General features: G+C 41.8%; 2 protein-coding genes across 2 annotated transcripts in view; one reads left to right on the plus strand and one right to left on the minus strand.

The window, feature by feature from the left end:
- Window positions 1-15,849, plus strand: part of B4GALNT3 (beta-1,4-N-acetyl-galactosaminyltransferase 3) — a 140,260-nt gene extending 124,411 nt beyond the window's left edge. The window contains exons 16-20 of the mRNA XM_060245761.1: window positions 831-984; window positions 1,849-1,921; window positions 11,094-11,247; window positions 11,839-11,965; window positions 14,686-15,849. Of these exons, the coding sequence (XP_060101744.1) occupies window positions 831-984; window positions 1,849-1,921; window positions 11,094-11,247; window positions 11,839-11,965; window positions 14,686-14,791 (614 nt within the window). The 3' untranslated portion in view covers window positions 14,792-15,849. The remainder of the gene's footprint in view (window positions 1-830; window positions 985-1,848; window positions 1,922-11,093; window positions 11,248-11,838; window positions 11,966-14,685) is intronic.
- Window positions 15,850-23,230: 7,381 nt separating this feature from the next.
- Window positions 23,231-26,544, minus strand: part of NINJ2 (ninjurin 2) — a 100,335-nt gene continuing 97,021 nt past the window's right edge. The window contains exon 4 of the mRNA XM_060244598.1: window positions 23,231-23,299. The gene's annotated coding sequence lies outside the window, so the exon portion shown is untranslated. The remainder of the gene's footprint in view (window positions 23,300-26,544) is intronic.

Consider the following 26,544-nt stretch of genomic DNA (forward strand, 5'->3'; position numbering starts at 1 on the left):
TAGTATTTTTAAAGTAATTTGTGGTTGCCAAGATAGGCTTGAAAGCATGTAGTCAATGCTTAGCAACATCCCAGAAGATAGAGGTATGATTGAAAACACATGTCCAATAGTCAAGAGGGTGGAGCTACAGCCCGCTTTCAAAACCATTGCTCTCCCCATAAATAATAAAATAAAAATATGAAAAAGGCAGAATAAATTAAGCAAACTATACAAAAATCATTCCAAAGTGCTTGATTTATACAGCAGAATTACAGCTTTCTTGTGCCAAATTTGGACATACGTTGAATGTTTGTATGTCTTTCACAACACAGAAACCTTTGTAAATGTTATAGACTTGTCCAACAAACTAGAGTGTTTTTCTGAAATAGTCCAGGTGACCCAGTAAAATTTTGCTTTGATTTGGAACACACTGGCCAATGAAAAGCCAGAGTAGAGCCTTGAGGATTACCTCTGCTTTCCTTCATACTCCTATCAGCATCTTTTTCTCTGCAACTGTGGTGTTGCATAGTTGCATTTGCATTGGCTATCCTGTAGCATTTTGGGATATAATATGGTACGAACAAGGGTATTTAAGTTCATACAAAATATTAGAATGTAGTAAGCTACCTCATACTGAACCTCAGCAACGGTCCAGCAAGCCCAGCACTGAAGAAAGCTGGAATTGTACCCACAACCTTACACATCCTCTGGCACAGAGCTGTAGCTCTCTCCCAAACTTGTGCAGGAAACTGAAGTAGTGAATATCTTGTCCATCAAGTACTAAGGACCACTTTCAAAGCAATTTTGCTCTGATTCTGTTCTTCCTCTTGTTCCCTCTTGCTTTTGAACAGTAAAAAACCAGGCCCGCTGGGTAGTGCAGTTCATTTCAGACATGGAAGAGCTGTTCAGGGTGACAAAGGACCCACACTTCAATGTCATCATCACAGACTATGAGAGTGATGATATGGATGTCGAAAAGGCCCTGAAAAAGTCCACCTTGCGCAGGTGAGGATGTGTTTCCTTCAACGAAGAGGAAGACAGGCCACAGTGTGCAGAGCATATACAGGACTAGGGCAGACATAACAGTCCTTATGGATGAAGCAACTGCAAGCAGGCTGAAGATCATTTGCTTCTTTTCCCCCTTCCTTCTCAATTCCAGTATTTTTTGGGTAGAGTTTCAGCTCAGGTAGATCTGAATGCACACCCTTGGTTTACACGAAGCTGTGTAATCCAGCTGCATAGCATGCTGCACTTCTTTATAGAACACTTTTAGTTTACAATTTGCTTTACAATCATTACAACATGAAGGACAAGTATGGTTATTTCCCATCTTAGAAATCGAAGACTAAGATTTGCAATACACCCTTCTGAGTGCATTGAAGTCAGTGGGTTTAGAAGGATGTAATTCTGTTTAGGATTAGACTCCTTACAATCAAGAAGTTACCGCCAGCACTAATACAGAATCCAGCCCTCAAGAGTATGGGATCATTCTGGGTTTTAGCTGCTTTGATTGTGATTCATGCTTGGCTGTGCCAAATGGTTTCAGTGGTGGCAAGTCATACCCAGCTTCTAGAAAGCCAGTTTGGTGTAGTGGTTAAGTGCATGGACTCTTATCTGGAAGAACTAGGTTTGATTCCCCACTCTTCCACTTGCACCTGCTGGAATGGCCTTGGGTCAGCCGTAGCTCTCGTAGGAGTTGTCCATGAAAGGGCAGCTGCTTTAAGAGCTCTCTCAGCCCCACCCACTTCACAGGGTGCCTGTTGTGGGAGGGGGGGGAGTAAAGGAGATTGTGAGCCTCTCTGAGTATAGGGCGGGATATAAATCCGATATCATTTCTTCTTCTTCTTCTCTTCTTGTATTTCGCCTCAGGTACCAGTACTTGCGACTAACAGGGAATTTTGAGCGTTCTGCAGGCCTGCAAGCAGGAATAGACCTAGTGAAGGTAAGTGAAGATGCACTCAAGATAGAACTGTATTCTACATATAGTTCTTTTGGGGTTGTAATTTTTGTTTTTTTACAGTTCTGAAAATCCCCTCCATATTTTTTGTCATGCTGAAGAAAATATATAGTTACTCCCTCTAAGCTGTGGAATCCTGTGAGCGAAAATTCTACTTTGTGAGCTGGGAGAGCCAGTTTGGTGTGGTAGTTAAGTGTATGGACTTTTATCTGGGAGAACTGGGTTTGATTCCGCACTCCTCCACTTGCAGCTGCTGGAATGGCCTTCGGTTAGCCATGGCTCTCACAAGTGTTGTCCTTGAAAGGGCAGCTTCTGTGGGAGCTCTCTCAGCCCCACCCACCTCACAGGGTGTCTGTTGTGGAGGAAGAAGATATAGGAGATTGTAAGCCGCTCTGAGTCTCTGATTCAGAGAGAAGGGCGGAGTATAAATCTGCAGTTCTTCTTCTTCTTCCTCTATTGGCATTAAAGTTGTGCGCTACTGCATAAATTAATTTGCTCTGGGCCATTTTTCCTAAGCTAAGACAAAAATGTATGAGCCGGAGGCTAAAAAAACCTGTGAGCTAGCTCACACTAACTCAGCTTAGAGGGAACACTGGTTGCAAGTGGGGACCCACAAAACTCTCAGAGAGGGTGGAATCCATCACCCCATACTGCCACTGCCAGACCTGCGCATCTCCCAGTGAACACAGGAAGCTGCCTTGTACTGAATCAGACCCTTGGTCCATCAAGGTTTGTGTTGACTGCACTACTGGCAGTGACTTTCCAGGGTCTCAGGCTGAGGTCTTTTACATCACTGACTACCCAAATCTGGGATCTTCTGAATGCCAAGCAGATGCTCTACCACTGAGCCAAAGCCCCCTTCCATCACTGCTGCAGCCATTCGGCTCCCTCAGTGCTTGTTGAAGGGGAGCAGCAAGAAGAAGCCTGTAGATTTATACCCTGTCCTTCTCTCTGAATCAGAGTCTCAGAGCAACTTACAATCACCTTTATCTTCTTCCCCCACAACAGACACCCTGGGAGGTAGGTGGGGCTGAGAGAGCTCTTACAGCAGCTGCCCTTTCAAGGACAACTCCTGTGAGAGCTATGGCTGACCCAAGGCCATTCCAGCAACTGGAAGTGAAGGCATTCTCCCAGATAAGAGTCCATGCACTTAACCACTACACCAAACTGGCAAGGTCTGCCAAGCCTCCTTACCCAACTTCCATGATTGCCCGTTCAGCAGATGGGCATGGGGGCGTGCTGTCTTGGGGTGGGTGGCGAGGACTTCTACACCCCCACCGAGTCCCTGTCTTACAGCTCTGCAGGTAGGTGGGCTTGGCAGGGGGAAGTGAAGACATCATCACTCCCCTACCCAAATCCTTGATTGCCATCTCAGGGGAGGGAGCAGCAAGGACTACCCCAACCCCCCCTCCCCTTCACAATTCCCTGATTCCCTCATTGCTGGTGCAGTGGGATTCACAGGTGAATCCCCTCTCCCCACCCATTGCCTAGCCTGGTGTGGCCCCAAGCCTCTCCACCCACCATTAAGTGCAGCTGCAGTGGCTAGGAGCCTCTCCCACTGTCCTTTGCTCTGGCATCCTCTACTGGTGCAGCTGGGTGTAGAGATTTGCCTGGTGTCTTCCATTGTAACAGCCAGGCTCAGCTTCTCCCTGTGGTGGTCCCTGAAGAGCCTTACTGGTAGATAAGACAATACTTTTTATTTGGGGGGCAATTTAAACCTCCCCCCCCGGTGTATTTTTTTCCTATTTTCAGATTTTTCTGCAAATCTGGGGAGTGCCCCAAGTGTGCAGAAAAATCTCTTTACCCTCCAAGTAAGTGGCTCCAGTCTGCAGATGTCAGCAGCAGGCGGCTGATTCTGTATAGAATCATGTAGCGCTTCTCTCTTGTGATTTATTTAGTTTGAGGGAAATGTTGATAGTATGAAACTTCCCTTTTTAGGACTCTCGCTCTTGATCACTTAGACTCTTTACTTGAATCTTGGCAAAAAGCCATCAATAACTTCCTCTGGTCTTACAAAAAGCCCCATGTATATAAAACAATTTCTTTAGAGACCCCCTTCTGAGGGAGGACTTGGACTCCCAGATTTCAAATCCTATGACTACTCCACTAATCTGGCTCAAATTCTTAAAATGTTACACAAAGATTCTCATGAAAAGTGGATCTCCATTGAACAGACCTTCACATTCCTTTTGCATGATTTTTTTTTTGTTTCATTGTTTGTAAATGCTGCTGACATTCTTTTTGAACTGTGTTTACTGACAAGGAAATGTAAGTAAGAACTTCAATAAAAGTGTAATTATGAAAAAAAAATAGGTTTTTGACAGAATTTTTTTTTTTTTTTTCCAATTTTAAATTTTTATTAGAATAATAACATATATAACATTTAACAAACATCAACTATAACACTAACAAACATAGAGTCTATCCATGAGCCATCACATTACTAAACATGCCAAGCATAGTGTTGTTCTAATATAAAGCAAAATTTAAGTACTTGTCCGGCAATTTACACAGTGTATTTTGTTCAGATTGTACATAATCAAAAAAATGGAACCATTTTTCCACAAACAAGTTTTTTACCTGGCCTGTATCGGATGATTCAGAAATTCTTATAGTAGTAGCTAATTTGTCCATCACTACTAGGTCCCAAATTTTTAAAAACCAAACACGTTTAGTAGGTAAGAGAGAGGCCTTCCAGTGTTGGGCTATTACTAATTTCGCTGCTAAGATAAGTAATGCAGCCAAATCACTCTTGTGTCTAGGCACTTCCATGTTTTTCCAAAGGTTGAGCAATATAGAGTCCGGAGTAAAGGGAACTTTATGACCAATTATGTGTTCAATAGTGGGCAGAATTTTTCTCCAGAATTCCATTATCACTGGACATTCCCACCAGCAATGGATAAAGGAACCCAAGAGACCACACCCTCTCCAACATTTGGCGTCTTTTGATCTTTTAGCATAATATATTTGTAACGGTGTCAAGTACCATCTAGAGAAAATTTTAAAGTTTTGTAACCTCAAGTTCAAAATGGGAATATGGAATAAATAGGAAGACCATAACTTAGACCAACATTCTGGAGTAATAGTAATTCCACAATCTTTGTTCCATGCCTTAATGGTGGAACTATCTAAGGGCTGGTTTAGATTGCTTAGTTCTTTATAAATAACTGCTGTCTTTCCTTTCAGTTTGGGTAACGCATCCATCATAGCTTCCTCAAATGTACTCAAGGGTCTATTTAATTGAGAAATAATATTTGGGTTGTGGAGTAGGTGGTGTAACTGATTATATTGCAACCAGTTTGCCTGAAAAAGATATTTTTTTTCCAGATTATTTAAAGATCTCATTTGATTATTTATAATTAGTTGTTTAAATCTGAGAATACCAGCCATTTTCCAGTTCTTGAAACTAGCTGAATCTTTTGCTGCAGGAAACCAGTCCTGCCCCAAAAAAACTGTAGCAGGGGATGGATGTGGTGCTAATAAATTTCTATATCTATCCCATGTATTCAAAGTTACTTTCAAAAACGGATTGAATTGAAGATTTAAATTACGTGACATAGGCTTATTCCAAATTATTTCACATAACAGCTTTGGTTCTATATAGGATTGTTCAATACACACCCAGTCTTTATCAATTTGAGGAGCTGCATATAGCAAAATATATTTTAGTTGTGCCGCTAAGTAATATTTCTCCAAGTCTGGAAGTGCCAGTCCACCCTGCGATAAAGGTTTCACTAAGGTCGAGTAGGCTATCCTATGTTTTTTGTTCCCCCATATAAAATCTAGAAATAGAGCTTTCCATTTTTTAAAACTCTCTGATTTGATAGCAATGGGGAGATTCTGGAATAAAAATAAGAATTTTGGAAGGATAAAGACCTTTATTTGTTCTATTTTTTCTAGTAGGCTCAATGCAAGTTTCTCACAGTCTTTAAAAGTTGTTGATATACCTTTTAACAGAGGATCAAAATTATCTCTAAAAAGATTTTGTAAATCCAAAGGGATTAAAATACCCAAGTGTCTAATGTGGGATTTCACCCATTTGAAATGAAAAGCGCTTTTTAATTTGGATTCCAAGTCGGGTCCCAACCAAATAGGGTATATTTCTGATTTCTGAAAATTTATTGTGAACCCTGACACTCTTCCGAAGTCATCAATTAAGGAAATTAATTTATTTAACGATGGCATGGGGTTTGTACAATAAAATATCATATCGTCAGCAAACAGACTTAGTTTGTATGAAGTTTTATGAGAGCCGATAAGCACTCCCTTTATATCTGGATCAGTTCTCACAGCCATGGCTAGGGGTTCTAGGGACAAGGCAAACAAAATAGGGGACAAGGGGCAGCCTTGTCTCGTACCTCTAGAAAGTGTCCAGCTCCTGGAATTATAATTGTTAATAGATAGAAAAGCTTTGGGTTCTGCATAAATGGCTTGTATTGAACGTAAAAAATTAGGGCCAAATCCCATCCTTGTAAGGACTGCCTTTAGAAAAGGAATTTCCACCTTGTCAAAGGCTTTTTCGGCATCAAGAGAAAGCATGACCGCCTCTGTTTTAGTGTGCCTACAAAAGTTAATAATATTCAGAGTTTTCCTGATGTTGTCCGTTATTGATCTTTCCGGAATAAATCCGGCTTGGTCCTTATCAATGTAGTTAGAGATTATTTTATTTAGTCTAGCAGCTAGAGTAGAGGAAAAAATTTTAAAGTCATGATTGAGTATAGAGATTGGTCTATATGAGCTTACATTCAATTTATCTTTATCTGGTTTGGGCAGGACTATTACTCTTGCTTCCTTCCATGAGTCAGGCATAGAGCCTCTGGTAAGCACCGAATTACATGTGTCTAATAGAGGGACCAAAATGTTAGGTAAAAATTTTTTATAGAATTCTGATGTCAAGCCATCATTTCCTGGAGCCTTATTATTTTTCATAGTCTTTATGGTTTGCTGCAGTTCTATACTCTCAATAGGCTTTTCCAGAAAATTTAAGTGTTCTTCAGAAATTTTGGTTTTGAAATTAATTTTATTTAGAAAATCATTGATGTTACTCATCTGTGGGTTATTAGAATTATAAAGTACTTTATAGCATTCTAAGAATTGTGCCGTAATCTCTTTTGATTTTAAATGCATCTCACCTTTTGATGATTTTATAGCATAGATTAACGAGGAATTCTGTTTTTTGGCTATTCTATTTTTTAGTAGTTTTAAATATTTGGGGGATTTGGTAATATATCTCTGCTTTAAATACATTAATTGTTTTTGGATTTGAGAAGTTTCTAGTAAAGCTAATTTTTTGCGTTCAAATTCCAGTTTTTTTAAAGTTTTTTTCCCCCCAAATCGCATATGTCTCAGCTCTAAAGCTTTAATTCTGTTTTGTAGATCACCAATGGTCTTTTGTTTTTCTCTTTTATAGTGAGTTGCCAAAGAGAGGAGATTACCCCGCATGACCGCCTTAAATGCATCCCACACTATTTCCTGTTTCACCCCACATGAAATATTAAAACGAAAATATTCTATAATCTGTTTATCAACTAGATCACAAAAACGTTTGTCATTTAATAATAAAGAATTTAAGGACCATGAGCGGTTGGTGTCATCTCTGCTATTTAAGTCGATGGACACAGAAATAGTTGAATGGTCTGACAAGTTTTGAGAGCCAATATCGGCCTCAGTTGTGTGTTGCAGCAAACCACTAGACATGAGTATGTAGTCAATGCGAGAGTAGATGTTGTGGACCGGAGAGAAAAAGGAATATTGTTTTACTCCTGGGTTCAGAGTTCTCCAGACATCATTCAGGTCATGTTTTAAGAACAATGGCTGTAATTTAAGTGAGTTTTGTATCTTTTTGGCCTCAATTCTATTTTTATAAGTTTTATCTAATTTGGGATCATCTATTTGGTTAAGGTCACCTCCCAACACTATTTCCCCCTTTTTGAACTCATTTAGTTTAGAAAAAACAGTCTCCAGAAATTCCATTTGGTTGTTGTTTGGGGCATAAATTGACGCTATGGTTAAGGGTGTGCCATCTAAAATACCATTGAGGAACAAGAATCTACCATGGGGGTCAACTAAGGTTTTTTCGCAATGGAAAGGGATATTTTTAGAAATCAATATGGCAACTCCTCTCGCTTTGGATGAGCCTGGAGCTTGGAAACTTTGTGAAAACCATTTAGATTTCAAGATGGGATCACTCACTTTCTTACAATGAGTTTCTTGTAGACACAGGATGTTTGCCTTCATTTTATACATAAGGTTTGAGATTCTCTTAGCTTTTATACAATTTCCTAAACCTCTACAGTTCCAAGATAATATTTTTATGTGGTTGGACATTTTTTGTACTCAATGAACTCCAACTTTCTTATGTGTACCTCTATTTGACAGCCCGTCTGGAAAGAATCGTGTACAACCAGAATAAACAAAACTAATGAAAATTTACTGTGTTCTTTTGTAAGAAAAAAGAACAGAGTAGAAAACTATTTTAACAATGTACAAAATCCTCAGTAAATGGGATTCAGTTCCACCCCTCAACCTATGGAGAGGGTTAGGAGAGCCTTTGAACATAAAGCTCACACAACGGAACTGCCAGTGCAGATGCACAGAACCTTGGGCTAAGTGCAAATACACTATGAAAGAAGGAGGGCACTACAAATTTATTGGAGTTTTAAAAATAAGTGCTCTCACTCTCCCCCCCCCCCAAGTTTATAAAAAATTAATAAGAAGTCTATGGACTATATATTAGACTAGTCCAGGGTCAATAAATTCAACAGAGTTAACTTAGCTTAATTAAAAAAAATTATATATATACATACACATATATACATACACATGCATATATATATTACTGCAATATAACCATTGACCCCTCTGTCTATAGAGCTAAAACAGATTTGTTATCCCCTCCATCTATAAAAATAAATATTAGTTCCATTTATAGTCACTGTATTAACAAGAGGAACCATGTTATTAGATAAAAGTAAATAGTAAATCCTGGAGTTTTTAAACAGAACTATGTGTTTTAAACTGTAAGAATGTTATACTTAACACCCAATGCTATATTCAAAAAACAAGCCTCCAATACATGCCTTACTGAAACAGAGAATGCATTTCCCAAGAGTTGTTACAACACGTTACTGATTTAAGCTAAACAGCAACCCTTAGCCTTAAAATATAAGATTAACAAAATTAAAACAGAGTAAAGGCAGTATTGCAAAGGCAGTATTGCAAAGACACGTTACTGATTTAAGCTAAACTGCAACCCTTAGCCTTAAACTATAAGATTAACAAAATTAAAACAGAGTAAAGGCAGTATTGCAAAGACACGTTACTGATTTAAGCTAAACAGCAACCCTTAGCCTTAAAATATAAGATTAACAAAATTAAAACAGAGTAAAGGCAGTATTGCAAAGACTTAACGATTGTGATCAGCGTTAGGTAATGTCCCACTAATCCCGTTAACACAATAATGGCGATGCCTGGAGAGCCGCTGAATGCCATCCCTTATATGGCTTAGTGGTTGTGGACAGTAGCTAGTATTGTCTTTCGGCTCCTCAAATAACGACATCCTATAAAACGTTCATTGCCGGTGTCAGAGCGAACTGACGGGGACCGCACCAGTCTTCATTTGAATAAACGCTGTTTTAAAGAAAAACACAATAAAAGTAGTTACAGCATTTCAGGTTAGTTCATATCTTGATCCGATGAGAGCAGGTGTTCCTCTTCCTCTTGTGTAATTTGTATGTTCATTGCAGCTAGCAGCGCTTTCCCCGTAGTTCCATCCGACGCCTGAAAAAGCGCGCCATTTTTAAAAATCATAATGTCGGAGGCTGGGCTCCATCGAAACTTGATCTTCTTTTCCAACAGTTTCAGGGACACTAGCTTAAGTTGACGTCGCTTTTTTAGAGCTTCTGGGGAAAGATCTGATAGAAGGAGGATTTTCTTTCCCTTAAATTTAAAGTCCGTTTTCCTTGCCTCTTGTAAAATAGCGTCACGGACCTCTAGGGAGATGAATTGTACAAGTATATCCCGTGGTCTATTTCTACCCAAGGCTTTTGATCCCAGTCTGTATGCTTTGGATATATTACTTGGTGACATATTTTCAGCTTTTACATTTTTGTTTAGCCATTCTATCACAAGTTTAGTTGTAGTGGTGTTATCTTCTGCGCCCTCCTCTATCCCCCTAATTTTAAGGTTTCGTTCTCTCCAACGGCTTTCCAGCAGCATAATTTTTTCAGTTGCACTTATTTCAAATTGCTGGAGAGATTTTATTTCGTCCTGTGCCGCGTATAGCATTTCTGTAGCATTTTCTGCCACTTTAGAGGTTACTTTTAATTCAGCTGCCAAAGAGTCTAGTTTTGCCGTGACAGGCTGAAGCAGATTTGACATTGAACTTGTAAAAAAATCACATAGCTCCTCTTTGAAAACTGACAGGTCTTTCTTTGTTATTGGGCTGTCATTGTTATCAGCTCCTCTCTCAGTAGAGTGAGAGTTAGTGACGGGCGCCATTTTAGGTGGAGTTAACGGCCCCTTCTCTTTCGCAGCACGTTTGGAGTTAGTAGAAGGAAAAAAGTTTTCAACAGACTTAACTGGGATGTTAGATGATTTAGGCGTCTTCCGGGCACCTTTCTTCATTGTCCTTAATTTCTGAAATTATCCATAGCGATTTTTCCCCGCATAAAGGAGGGAAAGAGAGCAGAGCTGTCTCAGAACACGTCTGCCATCTTCAAGCGACGCCCCGCCCCCCCTTGACAGAATTTTAGGTGGATGTTGGGAGCAGGAAGAGGCAAACTAGTTCTGAGCGGACTAAAGGTAATGGGTTTAAACTACAGACATGGTAGATTTAGATAAAACATTTGGTTTAAACTTCCTTATTTACGCAAGTTGGAAAGCTGCCTGCAGAGATAATGGCATATCTTTTCTTGCAAGCATTCAAGGGAAAACTGGGCAGCTATCTGACAGGAATATCTAAAAATGGATAATCCGGTCTTAGAGCAGCTGGAATGTTGTGCATCATGTCTCTGAATTTTATCCTTCTGTGTCCAACTCCTCCTTTCAGGCTAAATGGTATAGTCCACAGTGGCAGGCTGTTAGCTTTTAGGCATGCTCCTGCTCAATATGACATGCTGTGAATAAGAATGTGACAGGTGTGTGTCTCTGCTTACAGGATTCACATAGCATCATTTTCCTGTGTGACCTCCACATCCATTTCCCAGCAGGGATCATCGACTCAATTCGGAAACACTGCGTGGAAGGGAAAATGGCCTTTGCACCCATGGTTATGAGGCTGCAGTGCGGTGCATCCCCCCAATGGCCTGATGGTAAGGAGCCATGGAAGGGGTTTCCCCTGGGCTGTGTTTTTCTCTCCCAAAGTTGTCAATGGTATCTGAGTACCGGGCTGTAGAATTTTACAGGGCTACTAAAACTAAACAGATGGAATGAAGCTCTTTGCTCACTGCAGACTATTGAAATAGCACTTTCTTGTATCAGAGGGAGCTAGGAAATATTCAGTATAGCAGATACGGCAAACGTCTCTGTGTTTAGAGAATGCTCTGCTCTGCAGGGTTGAGATTAGAAGGCTGGATATGTATTTCTTTTTGCAACTTTCCCACTCTTTCTGTCATATCTATGCTATTTTTGTATTGCTCACCTTCTAAGGAGCTCAGAGCAAAATACTTCTTTGCCTTCTCCTCTCATTGTATTATTTCCCAGCAAAGAACATTGGTGAAGCAGACACAGTGCCACTGAATTGGGGATTTTTTTCTGAAGGGAGATGTTTTCTTTCGTTCATTTGCCAATTAATCAGGTGCACAAATCTCTGTAAGCAATCAGGTGGCACAGATGGGTATTAAAGTGTTACTTGTTAGTCATAATAAACACAGTCACAACGCTTTGGGGATTTGTCTCCACAGGCTACTGGGAGGTGAATGGCTTTGGCCTTCTAGGGATATACAAGTCTGATCTGGTTCGTATTGGAGGCATGAACACCAAAGAGTTCCGGGAACGATGGGGAGGAGAGGACTGGGAACTCCTAGACAGGTCAGTTTGTGCACGAACCAGTCTCAGTAGTTCAGCTCCAGATAAGCCAAAGGGACCTATATGAAGAGAGGGCTTGTTTGAACTATCAAAGGCTTCCTGTTCAGAATTGATAATTTCAGGTTTTGGTTTGTTTGTTTTTTAAAAACCCAGCCCTCTTATAAATGGGGAAGGAATCTTTGGTATTTTATACACATGGCTTTGCTTTACCACATAATCGCTATATAATTAAGCTGAATTCTGAACTGCGTATCATTGCAGTTACCATGCTTTTGTTAACTCTGCAACAGTGCCCTCAGAGTATTTTTTCTATGGGTTCCACTGCCATAATGTTTAAAGGTTCACCACCATATGATCAGGGCCATCTGTGCTCATCCTTAGCCACACAACTATGGGAAGATTCCTACAGATACATATTTGTAACATATTACAAGGGTGGCCAATGGTAGATCTCCAGATGTTTTTTGCCTACAACTCCCATCAGCCCCAGCCATTGGCCATGCTGGCTGGGGCTGATGGGAGTTGTAGGCAAAAACATCTGGAGAGCTACTGTTGGCCACCCCTGACATTAGGTTTGTGTAGTATGTTTGTTGGTGAAAGGGTGTGGTTTGTGGAGTGATTGGATGAGTAGTTGGAGGTGTTATTTGGCAATGATGTGATAACCAGTGTTCCCTCTAAGCTGAGTTAGTGTGAGCTAGCTCACAGATTTTTGGCCTCTGGCTCACACATTTTTGTTTTAGCTCAGGAAAAATAGCCCCAGAGCAAACTAATTTATGCAGTAGCTCATAAAGTAGAATTTTTGCTTACAAGACTCCATGGCTTAGAGGGAATGTTGGTGATAACCTGTTTTCCCTCGACAGTTTATTATCTGGTAGAAGTAGACTTTGTTTAGTGATGAGGGGAAGGGAGGGGCTTCAGGCTCCAGAAGTGACAGCTGATTGGCTAATTCTGGAACCAGGGTAGGGGAGGAGATAGTTGGAGTTGTTTTGGGGATAGTTCAATGACCATTGGACTTCTGGGAGAGAGAGTGAAAACATGAGGGAAAGGAATGCAAACAGTTGTTGGTATCACAGAGCCCTTTTGTTATTTCATTGTTATTCTTAATTTGTACAAATAAATATTGTCTAGGATTTCATTAAATTAGTATTTATAATTTAGTGTTACAGTGTAAACATAATGGCAAAAGGCAAGAAGTGGGGTGGATGCTACTTACCCTCAAAGATCATTTATGACTGTATTGGAATGCAGTTCAAATATAATTCTATGTTATTTGGTGCTTTTGGGGAGCCAAAAAGTCAATAAAACAATATACTAAGTTGTTCAAAAAGATGAAAGAAGAGGCATATTCTTCATAAATAATGGCTTGAGACACTGAAAATATAAATAAAAGGGGGGGACCTGTAAAGTGTTGCATATACATATAGCTTTATAACTGTGGTTCTCAGTATTCTGTAGATCTAATTAAGATTGCCAAGATTGCCAGATTGGAGGACTTCTTTTGGGTAAAAAAAAAATCACTCTGTGGCATCATAGAGTTTTTTACCCAATTGCTAAAGCGTTCCCCTTGCAATGTGCCTGGCATGATGACATCACTTCTGGGTAATGACATCATGCCAGGCACATCAAGTGATGATGGAGCTCTTTGGGGGTGCGGCTCCCCCCACCAGCCATGTCTGTCGAAACGCATCAGGTCAAGTTGAGTGGGTTCCCATTGTGGTTTTATGATTTTACATAGGATAGAGGCTTATGATGGGCCCTTAAATGGTTTTAGCGTTCTACAATAAATACCTGTATGTTGATTTATGATTTTTTTACACTTTGTTTTTAATGTTTGGCCCTTTAATTGCATATTAACCTTTTAGGTTTCTTACTGTGTTATGTTGTGACAGCATGCTATGCTTAGCTTTACTTTTTAACAGAGACAAGAATGTATTGCGCCCCACAAACTCAAAGCACAGCTTGATTCTCAAGGTCATCTTTATCTCTTTGTGGGCACAGCACAACAGCTCACTGTCTGTAACAGATAATGTTGCTAGAACTCATTCTAACTGCTCTGTGCGCTTTTGCTTTGAATTCTGGCGGGACGAATAAAGGTTCCAGATGTGGTATATAACTCAGGGCTCTGCCCAGGTATGGTAGTTCTGACACTTTCATGTCCAGAGTCTGTTCTATTTATCAAATAAAATTATCCTATCCAAAGATCCTGGAGAGTGCCTTTTATTGAGGATAGGCCAAGAGCTGACACCCATGTGACTCGGTGATGTTATCAGTGGGGGGGTGGGGGGCAGAAGTTAGCTTCGCCTAGTGTGCCAGACAGTTTAGGGCCAGCCCTGTTTGTTGGTATAGCTTTCTCATCCTGAGATCACCTTAAAATAAGTCTAGGTTCTAAGCAGTTGTACTGATGATATTGGATTTATATCCCACCCTATACTCTGAATCTTAGAGTCTCAGAGCGGTCATAATCTCCTTTACCTCCCCACCCCCCACAACAGACATCCTGTGAGGTAGGTGGGGCTGAGAGAGCTCTTGTAGCAGCTGCCCTTTCAAGGACAACTCCCACGGGAGCTATGGCTGACCCAAGGCCATTCCAGCAGCTGCAAGTGGAGGAGTGGGGAATCAAACCCGGTTCTCCCAGATAAGAGTCCGTGCACTTAACCACTACACCAAATTGGCTCTCTATTATATTGTAATTAATCTGTTGAAATCTCCTTTTCCTCGCTCAGAATCTTTCAGTCCGGCCTGGAGGTGGAGCGACTTTCCCTCAGGAACTTTTTCCATCACTTTCACTCCAAGCGGGGCATGTGGAACCGGCGCCAGATGAAGAAGTGACAACATCTGCACTCCTGAGCAGCAGCCTGCACTTTATCTAGGCATATCACCCAAGTGTACATTCTCCTTCCCCCCAGTGGAAATCGCCTCACCAGTTCAGCTGTTTATACATGGATGTGTCATGATAAAAGAAGACAAAGCAATGGAACGGGGAGCTCTTCTCTAAGGAGGGGTGGGGGGGATCACAAGAATTGAGCCTGTATGTAGCACGTACAGACAGCCCAGAGAGTAGCTTTGGAAAGCAAGCAATGCCTTTTCTCATCAGCAGTTCCCAAAAAGAAAAGGGCATACCACACAGACCATTTTCCCCCACCTGAAGAATCCTTCAGTGACCTTTTTCAGGTTTTACTTCTTTAAAGCAAAAATTCAAAAGCAGCAGTGCAAAAGTAATGATTTCTAGTGATTTAGGAGAATTCCTCCAAACCATAATGTTCTTGGTCTTGGATCAGTGACACAGGGGGTCCTGGAGGGCCTCAGATAATCGCAGGGTGGATCTTCTATGACCAGAAGCACTTCAGCCATCCAGTTGGTGGATTCAGAGGAACTGGAGCACCTTTCATCATGTGCTGTAAGAGGAAGGTACCCGTTATATCTGGTACAAGTTCTTTCTGTAATGATGCAGCTTCTCCTTTTCTTGATATACTTGAACAGAAACATTCTGAAATTCATCATGCCTTTGGACCAAATTCTCTGATGCAGCTTGCGTCAGCATCCTCATGCACTAGCCCGGCTGGGACACTTTGAGGAGCTGATAGGTCCCTCTCCTCAGTCCAAGCAAGTGATGCTTTACTCAGGTGTAGCAAAAAACAAAACACAAAACCCTTGGGCCTTAAGTGGAATCAAAGGTGCCTTTGGACTACCTGCCTGTATCTTTCTTGGGTGAATCAGCAACCCGTTTGAGTGGACTCAAGTCAAGCAGGGTCAAAACCTCACAAGGGTCATACCTGATTATAGGAAAAGAACTCTGCTGATCCTGACAATCATATGAAATATGATTTAGGGAACATAGAAAAAACAGAAATATTTTATTTATTTCCTATGTTAAAACACTTTGTGAAGGAGAGAGTCATCTGTTCATTCATTATGAGACCACCTGCTCTTTCTCGAAGGTGGTATAGAGTGTAGCAGTCGGAAGATTTATTTAATAAGTTATGATTTTGCTGTTGTGTTCTGGAAGCAATTATACATGGGGAACCAGTGTTCCTTCATGGATGCAAGAAAAAGAGCTGCTATCTACATGGTGTAGGAGGGCCATGGGAGAAACCTTCCTTTGTGCTTCTTGATGTGAGCTTTGGGCACATCATTGGTGTCACTTGCACCTTCGGGAAACAAACCATTGAAGACTTTTACAGAAATGGGTAGTAGTTCTATGTAGGATTGTGTGGCAGAGTTGGTTTTCTGAGACAGGAAGTTAGATGAAGGGACTTAATACAGATTTACATGCATTCATATCCACAGAGGCCAGTTCACAATGGAAAGTGGCATTTTCTGACTCTATTTGCCATTTGGCCCCAACTGCGTTTTTTTTGTTTTGTTTCTTTCTTTGTTTTAATGCTGGAAGCAAAGTTCTTGGTGTTCACCGGTGTCTTCCTCAAGTTGAAAAGTAGAAAAAAACACATACATTGTCATACTGGGTCCTGGTGGTTGCTCACACACCCTCTGATTGAGTTTTACCTAGGAATGGCTGCTAACTTTCAAGAACCTTTGCTATCCCAGGCCGTTCACAGTGTTAGCAAGAATCACTGTAGGAGATAGATCTGGCCCAGTTCCTCCCTTTCCCACAGAGATTCCCTGACCCACAGTATGTGTATGAGAAAGTTCATGTGTGTGTCTTCGTCCTTGGACAAGCACTGGGAGTGGCAGCTCTGTGTTATGCAGGGCTAGGTGATCGTCTAGGGTGCTGTCCTTCTGGGGGCACAAAATTGGGTACCCCCATGTGACTTGGTGACGATATCAGTGTGGGGGGGGGATGCCAGAAGTTAGCCTTGCTTAGGGTGCCAGACAGTCTAGGGCCGGCCCTGGGGTTATGCCATGCAGAACTGGGCCCTGTCTCCGCACTGCTTACCTAGCAATGGTGGTAGCTGATAAATAATACCCTTCCAAATGTCATCCTGCAGTTGTGCACATTAGATAAATATAAGTAAAAACATCTCAGGTTTTATAGTTTGCCTGCATTTCTATGCAAATATTTCATGTGGAAGACGGACACTGCAGCTCCAGGACATAAATCATGGATAAAATAAGCTCTGTAAGAAGCTCCAAGGGTCTGCACGTTTCTTCTATGTAAGACAGACATAAGCTGCTCATTTCTAGTAAAAGTACAGAACAGTAGTAGTACATTTACAGTCTTTTCCCTCATTGGAAAATGTTTCTTGTATCAGATGTTAATTTATTTAAGTATATATCTTTCTGAAGTTGGTGGCTACCTGCCAGGAAGAGTATTCTGAAACAGACAGGACATGTGTCTTGAGTTCTGTATCTCCAGTTCTCTGACATACACATTTGGCATGCTTAAGATCACAGGTTCAGTCCCTAGCCAGGCCACTTAAGGGCTGTGAGGTAGGTCAGCCATCCTCCAGGTGGGGCCTGGGGATCTCCCAGAATTACAACGGTTCTCTATGTTACAGAGATCAGTTACCCTGGAGAAAATGGCTACTTTGGAGGATGGACTTTATGGTGTTATACCCCACTGAGGTCCTTCCCCTCTTCAAACCCCACCCCCAGATCTTTTTTTAAAATTATTATTTTTGAGTGTGTCTGTGTGCACCTGGAAGTCATGGCGACCTCTCGTGATTGACCCCTACTGGGGGCGTGGAGGATATTCAGCAAAGTGGCTGAATAAAACCTGCCCCTGCCCTCTCAACTTCTGGGATGCTAAGGAGACCTCCCATCCAAGTACTTTCCAGGATTGGCCCTGCTTTGCTTCTGAGATCTGATGAGATCAGGCTTGCCTGGGCTACCCGGGTCAGGGCCCCACCTACAAATCTTGAGGAAGCATGAGTTGGCAACCCTAGATCTCAGGGAGCACAACTGGGAAAGAAAATCTCTGCTAGAGACCTTGAAGAACTTTGCCAGCATGAAGTTAGAAGAAGAAGACTGGAGATTTATACTCTGCCCTTCTCTCTGAATTAGAGACTCAGAGCGGCTTACAATCTCCTATATCTTCTCTCCCTACAACAGACACCCTGTGAGGTGGGTGGGGCTGAGGGGACTCTCACAGCAGCTGCCCTTTCAAGGACTACTCCTGCGATAGTTATGGCTAACCCAAGGTCATTCCAACAGCTGTAAGTGGAGGAATGGGGAATCATCCCATTAATATGGCTGCATTAGGCAGCTCCTGATACCCTTTTCCAAACCTGTCAGATATTTTTCTGTGCTAACAGTGTGGTCTCCTCTATCCAGTGTTGCTGGGTTTTATTCCCCAACAAAGAGGCTGCTGTGTAGTCCCTGAGATTCTATGCTTTGAAATCTAGATAAAAGCTTAAGCACAGCCATTCAGAAGGGAGTCTTCACTAGCAAACGATAGCATTGCAGAGATCATAGAAAGGGCTCTTCTGATTTAGCAAAAGACCCAGATGTTTTACTCATATAAACCAGCCTCTTCACCATCCATGAGTTTGAACATCTCATTTTATGTATTAGCACTCTGTGCATTCAGCACACAATGCATCTTGAGATGGTTCAGAGAAGATTGGCTTACATATGGGTTCATCCCCATCTACCACCAACACACACCACATTTTGGAGTTTTTGGCCTGGTGACATATACAGGGGTATTTATAATAGAAAGAGTGGGGTCTTAAGCCCCCAGTGCTCGCTAAACTACTTATACCTGATGGGGGGGGGAGGCACATGAGCATGAGATTGACTCTTGCAGCCTATCAAACATAATGCAAGCATAGTTTTATATGCGGTCTCATTAGATTCAGAAGTCACAGCCTGGTCACTTTACTGCACCAGAAAAGGCTGCAATGTTCAGGCAATTAAATTTTTTCAGTAGGTTTGATCCAGTCACTTGTTTGACTACAGAATTGCCCACTAATTGGATGACAGATGGGGTGTGGATGGCAGATGCCTCCTTAGAAGAGGTATTCCCTTCCTCTCCTATGCAGAAGGAAATAATTCTTCCAGGACAGAGCCCAATGAAACATATATGGGCATCACTTAAAAAGAAAGACCTTTTTGCCTCCGAACGATTGCTCTACATTTAGGGAACAGTTCTAAGCATGTTTACTCAGAAATAAATGTCACTGAGTTCAATAGGACTTTCTCCCAGGTAAGTGTGCATAGGATTGCCGCGACAGGCTATTAAATAATCATGCAATTAATCGACTAAGGTTTCTTCAGTTGTGTTAACAGCCCTATATTAAAAAGTGGGAATTAGGGTTGGGTTTTGCAGGAGGTAGACATGAAAGAGCTGTGTAGAAAAAAATCTGGTCTGTATACATTTACTTGGGGGTTTTTTGTTGTCTATGTGACCTTTGAAGTACCTGTCTTACATTTATAGATTGTAAATATCTGTGTTTTGATATATTTAAGTTCTGTACTGCTCCTCTGAAATTTGTGCCTTAAATATTCACAAGACAGAACAGAATCACCCGAGTTGGTTTATAAATACAGATTCCTTGCAGAAAGTGTGTGTGGTATCTTTTTGTAGGCTGCTTATGTCTTCTCGAAACACCTTCCAGCCTTGAAAAAAATTACATGATGGCTGTTATCCCCTATTTGTGAAACAAAATTAAGTATTTCTTTTTCTAGTGATGCAGCAGGAGAATGGAAGTGTTACTATAATTACACCATAAATCCATCAACGTATCTAATTCTCAACATGGTTCTATCTGCGGATACTTAAATCAGGAGAATGGATGGATAAAGCATATTTATTTATTTATTGTAATTTATTTCATTAGATTTGTATCCTGCTGTCCCCACCAAATAAGGCTCAGATTTTCTCAGAATTCTGAGAAAAGCCCGGGGTTTGCTCCCCCCCCAAAAAAATCTGAAATTAAAAATAAATATTAAGGCTTAAAAACCTCCCACAATAATAGAAGCAGCACCTGTACCTTTAAAAAAGGAATGTTCTCCGGGGGGGGGGGGTTATAAGGGCTTTCAAGGAAAGGAAAGAGGAAATACCAGGGGAGGGGAAAATGAGATGCCCTGTGCAAGTCCTTGTAGCCCGTGTTCGAGTGTATGTGTGTATGAAGTAGTATCCTAATTCACTGGTATCCTAATTATGAAAGAAGAATATTTTCTGTAGAATTTAGTGGACGATTTTTCCTTCCTTGATGAGGGGCCCCTTCCCACCCGAACCATTCAAGACTCACACTGGTGGCTTGTCTGACATACATTTTGGAAGTGAGCCATTCTTGGTTTCATTTCTTCTGTGAGACCACTAGAACTGTTTTGGTGGCTTAATTTTATCAGTAACTGTAATCATACATTCTTCTCCAGCGCACTTCCTGTAACAAACTTTCTGCAGTGAGCCATGCATCCACTGGTTAAAATATTAACCCTTAACTGTATGCTGGGGTGCAGGATCAGAAATGTGAGAAGCTGCTGTCTGGATGTTCTACAGGTCCTTGTGCCTTGGCTGAAATCCTTGTGGAAACCCCATGTCAAGCAACAAAAGCTAACTTAGTCATGCATGGAGATATCTTGTGTTAAAATCAAATGCAAACCGCATATATAATGTAAGCAACACCTCAGTTCTTCAGAGAGGATTGGACCAACCGGGGGTCTGAGGAACCTCTCCCCTGGTGTTGTCAGGTTGTGGGGAGGAGAAATGCACTTGGACCTCATCTTGCTGGCTAATATCTGTTTGGCACCCAAGGAGCTGGATACAAGGATTCCCCTTGCAGTACCCCTTTCCAGAAAATCTAATGAGAGATATCCACACTGGGTGTGTCTTCACTTCCAGATCAGAAGAACGGTGAGATAGCCAGTGTGATGCAGTTGTTAAGGGTGTCAGACTAACATGATCTGGAAGACCAGGTTGTGCAATGGAAGTTGGCTGGGGGACTTTTGGCCAGTCACGCTTTCTCAGCCTAATCTACCTCACAGCGGTGTTGTGAGGATAAAATGGAGGAGAGAATGAGGTAAATTGCTCTGGGTCCTCATTGGGGAGAAAGATGGGGGTATAAGTTATTAAAATAAATTGGCATATATAACTGGCCTTTAAAATAAGGGAAATGGCTATCCGTAAGATTTTTTTTTCTCATTGCAGTGAATATTTGAATATATACACTGAATCCCACCTTTGGATAAAATATACTTTTAATAAATAAAACAGAAAGCAAATAATGCCTAGAATATACAAAGAATGTCCCAGTTCTCAATGACCTAACACAGTAGCAAGTCTTCTTTTTAAATAATATAAATGGAAGAAACAACAAGCATTAAAAATAAGTTTCTGAATCACTACTCTGCTTAAGAAAATGAGGTTAACCTGTACAGCCTTAAAATATGTGGCATTACTATAAACACTTTAATGTCATTAGCACTAATAATGGTTACAAACATTATTTAGATCAAGACGAATAGCCATGTTAATTCTGTCTGTAGTAAAAAAAAATAGCAAGATTCCAGAAGCACCTTAAAGATTCACAAAATTTGTGGCAGGGGATGAGCCTTTATGAGTCACTGTTCACTTCTTATTTACTCCTCACCACAAATATGCCGATGGTACATTTTACTTGATCCACATTTCAACATAATAGCTATACAAACATAAGATACAAAACTAGTAATGAGATCTTGTTTGCAGCCTTTACGTGTGCAGAATTGCCTTGTCGAAAATCACAGGGTAAAAGGACTATGACTAGCGAAGCTCAATGTGTACACCTGACCCTTTTTGCAGTCAATGAATCGGAGACCTTTGTCTCATGATTTCTAGTGTTTCTTAGGGAAAGATTTGCTTTTAAAATAAAAGCCACCTGGCTTTGCAGGAGCTCACAACTTGTGTTCCTGCAGGAAAACTGTTATTCAAAAACAGAAAAAAGTTTGGCAAGCCAATTCCAGCTGAAAACAAAAGGATCAGCAAAAGGCTTGCAGGGACAATTCCATCTTGCATGCCTTGCAGAACCAATCTTCTTTGAGAATGATGGAGCCAAACACAATGCAGAGAGGCAGCCAACTTACCTGCCTCCTGTGTGGGATGGCACGGAAGAGACACACAGCCGGTGTTGTGGATCAGAGATGCGACAGGTAGCCTCCTCTGGATACATGAGGATCATTGGGAGTTTTATTGCATTCATTCCTCACAGCACACTAGCTAGCCTCTTGTAGCATACTGGCATGCACTGATAAGGCACTGGCATGCATTTCAGAATTATTAATCTAGTGTTGGGTCTTCCTAGTCAGCCAATTTTGCACCCATTTGCAGTATTCAAGAACTGCAGCCGTTGCCACTATAATCACTGCTGCTGCCGTTAAGCACTGAGCACAACCGAGTCTGCAAAGCATTTGACAGCAAGGAAAAGGGTAGGTAGTTTTGTTGACTTGTTGAGGGATGTTAAGAGCACTCGTTTACCGATATAATTCTTTTTTCACGGAACAGGTTAGCACTTTTTTTTTTTTACTTATGATTTACAAAGAGAACAGGATTTGGAAGGAAGTAATGTTTCCTATTTCATCTTTGTTGGTGCTTCAGAAGAAGTTACATTTAATATGCAACACTTTTGGGCAACTTCCCAGTTTATTAGTTGCCCAGTAAACACTAATGAGCCTAGCACTTAGTCCGTTTTAGCAAAAGGACTAAATGCAGGCTTATCGGAGGCATGCACCTACGGCTCACATCACGCCACTGCCACTCTTTGCAAAATTTAGCATTACCCTTGTGGCTCTGAGGGTGAAACTACAAGTTATAAGAAAAACTCAGCATTTGCAAGCCTGTATTCCTCCTCCTCTGTGATGCACACGCAGAAGAGAGATTTTCAGAGGAGAATCATTAGGTGGGATTAATTCATCCACCAACTGCTGATGTTCTTTTGCAAACAATTCCCCTCTGCCCAATTTCTTGTTTTCATCTTTAAATTCATTTCCCCCCAGCCAGGCTCCAAGATCAGAAGATGCTTGGTCGGGTGAAGTAAAACCACCCAAGGGGCCATTTGCTCAGAAGAACGGGAGTAAAACTCATTTACTCTGTCTGCTGATCCCGCCTTCCCCACAAGCATTCATGTTAAATGGCAAGCATGTGTCTGGGAAATACGCATTTGCCCCTGGAATGTAATTCTGCTCAAAAGAGAACCGAACACCCTTTGAGTTTTTGCAACACTGCACAAATGGCAAGTTAGGGTTTTTTGAGGGCAGCCCTCTGTCTAAAACCAGGATGCTCATTTACAGAACTCAACCTGGATCTTATCACAATGTGTATTTTTGTTCACATGCACTCAGCGATAAATACATGCACGCGCACACATCCCCGCTGCAGGGAAGCTCCGAGTTCCCTGTCACATAAGGAGTGTCAGCAAAACTGCCGAAGGTATCCCAGTCGGTTGCCGTGCGCTCAGTCTGCAAAACAAACCAAAAAGATGCAAGGAAGTCAGTCTTTCCCTCCATTCAGGGCTTTTTATGTAGAAAAGGCCTAGCAGGAACTCATTTGCATATTAGGCCACACCCCTGGTGACACCATTGTTTACAGACTCATTTGCATATTAGGCCACACCCCCTGATGCCAAGCCAGCCAGAACGCCATTGCTGTGCGTTCCTGCTCAAAAAAAGCCCTGGCTGCACTATTTGATCAACATGTAATGCAGGATCTGGGAATGGGGCGGTTGGCAGTTCTCCTCCATGAGTAGTTAGCATGGGGCAGGAGATGTGTGCCACAGGCAGCAAGAGTGCTGTTTCAAATTTCCAGAAAGGACAGAAAAATTCTCCGGGTGATTTACAGGCTTGCTTTGGACTGTATTCCATATTAAATTACATGCTTACACCATGCCCAAAAGTGCCGTCTTCCAACTTTTGGGCCAGTTGGCTCACTGCACTCTCTCTTTTGAAGCTATGTTCTGGATACAATCCTACATGCCTTTGGTAAACTCTTCATTGGACAACTGCCATATACTGTATGCGGGGCTGCCCTCGATCATTCCAAAGGGGTAGCGAATCCATCTATTGTAACAAAATAAAAGCCCAGTGGAACCTTAGAGATTGACAGCGTTTATTTCAACGTGAGCTTTTGTGAGTCTAGGGTTGCCAAGACTGACTCAAGAAATATCTGGGGATTTTGGGGGTGGAGTCAGAAGACTTTGGGGGTGGAGCCAGGAGCAAGGGTATGACAAGCACGATTGAACTCCAAAAGGAGTTCTGGCAACCACTCTCCTTTTAAATGCTTTCCTTTCATAGGAAATAATGGAGGATAGGGACACCTTCTCTGGGGGCTCATGGAATTGGACCCCCTGATCCAATCTTTTTGAAACTTGGGGAGTGTTTTGAGGAGAAGCACTGGATGCTATGCTGAAATTTTGGTGCCTCTTTGTAAAAAACAAAACAAAAACAGCCACTCAGGTGTCCCAGATGCCCAGAGATCAATTCTTCATTATGCCCTATGGGAATCGATCTCCATAAGGTATAATGGAGGGGAAGGTTACAAGGCGGGGAGAAGAGGAGTTAAGGCAGAGAGTGAATTCTGCCATGAAATCTTTCAAGTGTAGTTTTGCACAGGGCGGGGGGCGGGCGGGGGAAGAGAGGTTCAATGTGAACCCCTTCATAAACCTTGCCAGTGTGAACTCTCTGTGTGGCTGAAGCAAAAAATAGCAGTTATAAATACAGGATGATGAGAGAAGTCAGACATTCAAACAGATAAGCAAGGCGATAGGTTTAAGAGAAAATTAACATAACTGATGCCAGGTTATGCTGGTAAAGCATGTTAAGGACAGACAGTCACAATTTCTATAAAATGGATCCTGTAAAACAGGGGTGTCAAATGTGTGGCCCAAAAGCTGGATCAGGCCTCCGGAGGGCTCCTATCAGGCCCACAAGCAATTCACAGTCATCTGCTTCCTTTTTCTCTCTCTTGCTTCCTTTTGAATCACATCTTTCTTTGCCAAGCTTGCTCAATTACACAAGAGCTCCAGAGCAAAACCTCCAGTTTCTCCACTGGTTGACCAGCACAATGCCCAGTCATTTCATGTTTTCCGCTGGGTCTTAGGCTCAAAACATTGACCATGAGATTTCTGTAATGACTGTCAATAAATCAAAAGTAGGCTTGCAACTTACAGATACACACCTGAACAGCACCTAAACAGCATACTCAAGATTGTTACAGCACAGACATTGTCTCCAGATTTTAAAAGACAGATTCATGGAAAACAGGTCTGTCAGTGGCTACTAGCCATGGTGATTAAAGGGAACCTCCACATTCAGAAATAGTGACATCTGAATCCCAGAGCCAGAGGAACTGGTGGGCCACTGTGTGAGACAGGATGCTGAACTAGATGGATCACTGGCCTGAGCCAGCAGGGCTCTTCTTATGTTCCTAAGAAGTGAACTGCATCTCACAAAAATTCATGCTGAAATAAAGGGTGTTGATCTTTAAGGTGCCACAGCGCTTTTGTTTTGGTACAACAGATGTGCTACCCTTTTGCAATTGCTGTGCCTCTGATAAGCATTCAGCTGATAGCCTAACCCCCCACCTTCTCCAGTTTAAAGGATGATGTGAAAGACTTGTCCTGAAGACATGGAGAGCCACTAAGAATCAGATTACACAACATGGACCTTGAGAGACCAGTGGTTTGGCTCAGTATAAGGCAACTTCCATGTATACCACCAGTCTCATGGGAGGTCCATTGGTTGCAAGTTTTCAGGCTCTTTTAGCTGCCCTGACTGCCTTTCAAGCCCTATGTGGCCTGTGAATCATTGCATTTGTTTCAGAATTAATGAAAAGCAGGGAGGAAAGCTCTAAGACAAATGGGAGTTAAAATGAATGAACTAATCCCATTCTGCTTTGTTTCCATTGTGTTCAATGAGAAACACATTTCTGCCCATGACATCTTTGCTTTCTATCCAATTTGCATGGAACTTTCATCAGCTGTGCCCCTCACCCAATGGATCCTGAATGCCATATTTCAGAAAGAGAGGACAATAGTGTCCCACAGTGCAATCCTGAACATATCCAGGTGGGCAGCCGTGTTGGTCTGAAGCAGTAGAACAATGCAGGAGTCAAGCATCACCTTTAAGACCAACAAACGTTTATTCAGAATACATCTGAAGATACATTCTGAATAAAAGTTTGTTGATCTTAAAGGTGCTACTTGACTCCTGCATTATCCTGAACATAGTTATACCCTTCTAATGTCATTGAAGTCAATGGGTTAGGAGGTTGTTAATCTGTTTAGGACTCCACCATCAATTCTGCTGCTGGCAAATAAAAACATTTCAGGTTGTTTATATGTTGGTTTTCCATCCAATGTCCACAAAATTCTCAGGGACTGTACATCTCACTCAAAAGATTGTGGCTGCAGAATGTCAGCAAAATGGGAGGAAGGTACGGTTGCCAGCTCCAGGTTGGGAAACACCTGGAGATTTTGGGGGTGGAGCCTGAAGATGACAGGCTTTGGGGAGGGGAAGGGCTTCAATAGGGTATGATGCCACAGAGTCCACCTTCCAGAGTGGCCATTTTCTCCAGATGAACTGATCTCTGTCATCTGGAGATCATTTGTAATAGTAGGAGATCTCCAGCCACCAACTGGAGGCTGTGCAACCCAAAGGAGGAACGCAGGAAAATAGAGCCGGGGATCAAAGCTGAAAAACTTCCGCAA

This window comes from Heteronotia binoei, chromosome 8 (assembly GCF_032191835.1).
Source record: "Heteronotia binoei isolate CCM8104 ecotype False Entrance Well chromosome 8, APGP_CSIRO_Hbin_v1, whole genome shotgun sequence".
Lineage (NCBI taxonomy): Eukaryota > Metazoa > Chordata > Lepidosauria > Squamata > Gekkonidae > Heteronotia > Heteronotia binoei.